The 5,100-nt window shown below is 38.6% G+C and overlaps 1 protein-coding gene across 2 annotated transcripts in view; it reads right to left on the bottom strand.

Annotated features, from left to right (window-relative positions):
- Positions 1-346: 346 nt before the first annotated feature.
- Positions 347-5,100, bottom strand: part of LOC111782046 — a 23,015-nt gene continuing 18,261 nt past the window's right edge. For both annotated transcript variants that reach the window (XM_023662812.1, XM_023662814.1), the window contains exons 20-26: positions 4,889-5,005; positions 4,670-4,791; positions 3,849-4,581; positions 3,414-3,668; positions 2,999-3,181; positions 2,283-2,624; positions 347-1,581 (exon numbers count right to left, since the gene is read on the bottom strand). In XM_023662812.1, coding sequence (XP_023518580.1) covers positions 832-1,581; positions 2,283-2,624; positions 2,999-3,181; positions 3,414-3,668; positions 3,849-4,581; positions 4,670-4,791; positions 4,889-5,005 — 2,502 coding nt within the window. In that variant the 3' untranslated portion in view covers positions 347-831. The remainder of the gene's footprint in view (positions 1,582-2,282; positions 2,625-2,998; positions 3,182-3,413; positions 3,669-3,848; positions 4,582-4,669; positions 4,792-4,888; positions 5,006-5,100) is intronic.

Below are 5,100 nucleotides of genomic sequence, written 5' to 3'. Positions count from 1 at the left end.
ATGAACCTTGACACAATGCAAAGACTAGACCCCATGTCTCAGATTACTAAGCTTAAAAACGAGTACCTAATCACATATATTCTTAGTAATAGAAATAGACATTATCGGCCACCTAAGCATAATTCAACTATTTTATGTAAATACCATCGGTTGTTATAATCCTCCACCTCTTCACCTTATGTATTGTAAAAATGAAAAAAAAAAAAAAACGAATAGACGTCGTGGACGACATTAAGAAGCGATAGTAGAAAAGACATCGTAATCTAGCACATAAACCCTGCTGGGATCAAGCAAGTTTTGTTTTTGAAAGATACTAATAAGAGATCATTGTTGTACACTTTCCAAGTATTTATGCAACAGCGACAATTACATTCCCATTAAAATGATCAATTTGCAACTGTTTATCAAATATTATACAAATCAAGGTGATGCGGAAACAAAAACAAAGAAAAAAAAATCAATAAATAAGCATAATGGAAAAGAGATCCCACAAAACTGATATACAAAAGGCTTCTCTAAGCATCCAATCCTGCAGCTAATATGATTGTGTTGCTTGAATAGACCTAGCATTGGCTTGTGAGGGAAAACTACAAAAAGCAAACAGGAAACTTGAAATAGATAAACTGGTCTGCAGATTTTACAACTCTACACCTCCTTGTGCCATCTATTCCCCCTTCCCATCAATAAATAAACCAGGGCAGGGTAGTATATTTCCATGGCCAATTATTCAAGGATCCAAGAATATGATGTTATTGACATTGTCATCGTCCCCGTTGTTGATCTTTCCAGGCGTTGATAAAAACGAACATGGTGTTTGAATGATCTTTCGACTCACATCAGTGGAAGATATGTACCGCCATGCCCTTTCCTAAGAACAAGAGGCCCGGCATTCTCAGGTACCTTATCAAGCGCCTTTGTGCAAGCATTGATAACATCCATAAAACCAGTGGCAAGTTGAGCTAGTTGCAAACGGAGCCTCAAATCCCGAGTCCTTTTCAACAAGCATCTAAATGATCTTCCCAAATATTTTGCCCACTCTGCAGGCAACCCTCCCCCAGTCAGCCAGACGGAGAACTGGGACTGGTCCCCACGGGCAGCGACTTCGGACCTATAAAATCTTGCAATGTCGCCTAACATTGAAGGATGGAGTGGAAGCACAGTGACAAATTCAGCCACGAAGTCTTCTAAAATATCTGGCTTAAGCATTTGATTCCAAATGACTAAAGCCCACTCGCTTGGCTGGTCGAGATCATAAGCTTCAGCAACAATTAGTGCCTCCTGGAATCTTGATTGGTCGACGAGAGCTCTTCGGGCATTGGTTTCTGTCTGGAAGAGCCATTTAAAGTCGGGCATCCTAATTTGAAGGGACACTAGAGAGGCCTGAGCACAGGATCTGCGAGTTTTGTTGCCAGCATCAATGGAAGAATAAACCTCAGCAGCTTTAATGTAGTACAGCATGGCATCTAAAAGGTCTTCGTTCTGGTCCTTGTCATAGCGGCGGAACCACATCTCACAAGACTGCTCTGCCTGTGTCTCCAAAAGGGCAGCTGTTTCATGCTTCATGTCAAAATGGCTGTAAACCTGTATGCATGATGTAAATCACCAAATTAAACACGAGAGATGTTGCTCTGAGGTCAATTTCCATCGAAGTATACATCAAAACAAGTACTTCAGGAATTTTCCGCTGCCTAAGATTTACGAAAAGAAAACTAGTACCGTAGTCCACTCGGATCATGCATATCTTAGAAGAAGAGAATGGAGGATAAAAAGATAAACAAGGAACACTAAGTTCACAGGAATAATTTGTATAGTAAACCTTGGGTTAGACATTATGAAAGCAAATCTTTGGTCATTTAATCTTGAATAATACTAATACTCCATCAAATGTTAACACATGCTGATATTTCGGCTAACTATCTAAATAAATAACAAAAGTAACTTGATCCAGGACAATAAAACAAAAATATAGCATACGGAGTTGACAAAAGTGATTTCAGAACCATAACAAAGGGTAATGTTGATAAAATAAGATAACTAAGGCTATGTTGGACTAGTGAGATGAAATAAATGATAAAATAGCCAACCATTCAAAACCATAACATCTTAGCATAATATCAGCCCAAATGTTGATGTCCTTGATAAGTTGCAAGCATATGCTAAGCATGCGATATAAAATAATTCCTACCAAGCCAACGGAAGATCTAACTGAATATGACATCTTATGAATTTATTGCAATTGTCAAGAATATTACAGATTGGATATTGTGAACAAGTCTACAAACCTTAGCAAATGCATCAAGATCATTGGGGATTAAATGCTTAAGGGATGTAAGAACAGCGATACGAAAGCCCCTGACAGCCTCAGCACTGCCTGTGCTTGTACTTATAGCAGCCGAAAACTTTTGAAGAAGAAATTCTAGTTGATTGTTCTCGATAAGAATGCCAAGAATAAAACTAAGGGCATAGAAGTTTCCAACTCCAGTGATCAGACGAGCTAAACATGGAAAATCACCCTCAGCTACATAAGCCTCAACTCTTGTGGCAGCAAGAGCCACGAGAACATCAACCCCATCGAGGCAAGCTGATGATTTGTAGAAGTGGTGAGACAAAATTAAAAGTTCAACCTAAAACAGAACATTTTTTAGAAGTCAGAAAACTTGAGTCAAAATTCTTAAGAATAAGAAATCAACTTATTAAACTTGAGAAAGAAAATGAAATTCCAGTTTCCATCACTACCAGAGGTCTATTTCTTAAATAATATTACCCCAAGGAATCACACTAAGAAGGCCAAATCTTTTATCCAAACAGCAGTCCATAATAGAATAATATAGAAATGATTATAATTCACAGTCTATCCACGTATTACTAATAACTAACAGTATCATAACTCCAAAAAAAAAAAAAAAAAAATCCACATTTTCTTCTCATGTTTTCTATTTTCACTCGAGACCCATTTTCTTTCATGATGGAAAAATGTATGTCATAGTCACAGTAGTACCTCACAGGCATGTGGTATCTCTTGTCCAGTAATAACTAAACGCATCAAGGCATGCCCAATCTCTGGTTCAGAAGGACAAAGTTCTGACCACTTCAAGAAATCAGAGAATCTCCATAGTAGAGGAGCAGGTCCTTCATCTTTCTGGGAATCCATATAACCTCCACGATGTGCAGCCAGCAAGCCCTAATTTTTTCAAAATCATAAGAGGTCAGTTTAGATTAAGAACTGATACTTACCCCATGGGTTCATTCAAACTAAGGAAAATTATCCAGATTCATGCATAATATCTTTAAATACAATCGATCAAATAGAGACTGAAACCAAAGCAAGTTTGATATTAAGCTTTGGAGATAATTCAACTGAATCTAAATTCATAATTCTGGAGATCTACTAGGCACTCAGTTGGGAAAACAACCTTGAGAAAAGATTCTGCAAGAATTTGAGCAATACTAGCAGCAGGCATAGAGTGAGTCTGCACAAGGAAATTTGCCTCCTCAAATGACTCTTGTGCCTTGAGAGAGAGCAGCTGTAATAGTTCAATTGGCTGTTTGTTATATGCCTCTGAAAATGGAAGTCCCAAGACATTTGCTGCTTTTACGACCGCAATTACTCTTCTACAAAGCCCACGTCCACCACCTTCAGCAAAAACTGTTGCTAAAGTCTCCAAAACCTATACATGTGAACATGCGGATCATGCACATCAACCAAAATAAGAACAGGAGTTATCATTGGATGGCAATAAATTCAGAAAACTGAAAGAGCCTAGTAAGAAGGGGATGGTATTTTCATTTTAACAATTGCTACTAAGTTTAACATAAAGAAGAGTGAGAGAAACAGGATTGACAGAAACCTGCAATGGGTTGAGATACTGATCAACTTGAATACCAGATGAAAGAATAACTGAACATAAATCCCCATCAAGCATGGACATTGGAACCTCGCGATTGGAGGTTGATATAGCTGCGAGCTTAAAAGAAGCATCCACAAGAAGGAATTCTGAAGGCACTTGCTCAGGAGATAGCTTTTGTTGAAGCTGCTTGGCAGCCGTAATTTGTCCAAACTCTAGCAATGAAAGAATGGCTCTTTCCACCTCTGCAGGCCCAATCCTTTCTTCCCACCCTGAAAATGATGTATCCATTTTTAAGTTCTCATCTTGCATGTGCAAGTCATTTTTAAAATTGGAAGAAATATATCCATCTTCAGAGTTAGTGTTCATGTCTGCAGAGTCTGCTAATGGCCTTCGTAGTAACATGGAACCTTTTGTCCTCCTTTTTGCCTTTGTATTCCCCCCTCCTGCAGTTGAAAGACCAGCATCTAATACTTGACTTTTATGATGAGTCTGGCTGTTTTCTCTGACCTCATGTTTATCCATATTTTTACTCGTCATTGTACTTATATGTTTATCCATTTTTGATATCATACTTGCAGTCAAGTCGATAATACTTGAGCTATTCCTAGATTTACATTCCCGAATGGAGCCACTGATGTTCAGGTCCCGTTCATTTTTCAGTTCAGCTTCTGACTCTACAGCCAGCAGCCAAACCTTGGTCTCAATTTCTCGTAGAAGATGCAATGGATAAACCCTAATAAATTGGATCACACAAGTTAGTGACAATAATTTTAAATGCAAAATAATAAAGCATATGTTAAAATTTAAGACAAGTTTCTTACGGATAGGACATGGTAAACATCCCGCTTAACCATTGCAAGGAAAGTAATAATAGTTCATGAAGCTCCTTGGCTGGAAGATCTTTCTCCACAGCTTCTGCATGTTTGAGGAAAAACAATCCAGCCTACGAACAGAAGATAGCAATTGTCAGTAGATTGTTCACAAGTCAAAAAAATCTCATTCAAATATCAAGCAGATACCACACTTCCAGTTCCACATACCTGTAAAGCAGGAAAGGAATATCTGATGAAGAGTGCCTGGCAGTGACCCCACAATGCAACTCTCTCTTCTTGAACATCCCATAAGAATTCCTTCCACTCTGCTACCATAGATTCAGCCTAAACAAGGAGAGTACCATTAGTGAAACAATAACACCTCTTCTTTTACTTTTTACCATACCACCACTGCCACACCCCCCCCCCCCCCCCCCCCC

The sequence above is a fragment of the Cucurbita pepo genome, chromosome LG19, assembly GCF_002806865.2.
Source record: "Cucurbita pepo subsp. pepo cultivar mu-cu-16 chromosome LG19, ASM280686v2, whole genome shotgun sequence".
Taxonomy (NCBI): Eukaryota; Viridiplantae; Streptophyta; class Magnoliopsida; order Cucurbitales; family Cucurbitaceae; genus Cucurbita; species Cucurbita pepo.
The sequence above is the reverse complement of the archived record's forward strand: the minus strand, read 5'-3'. Positions and strand labels throughout refer to the sequence as shown.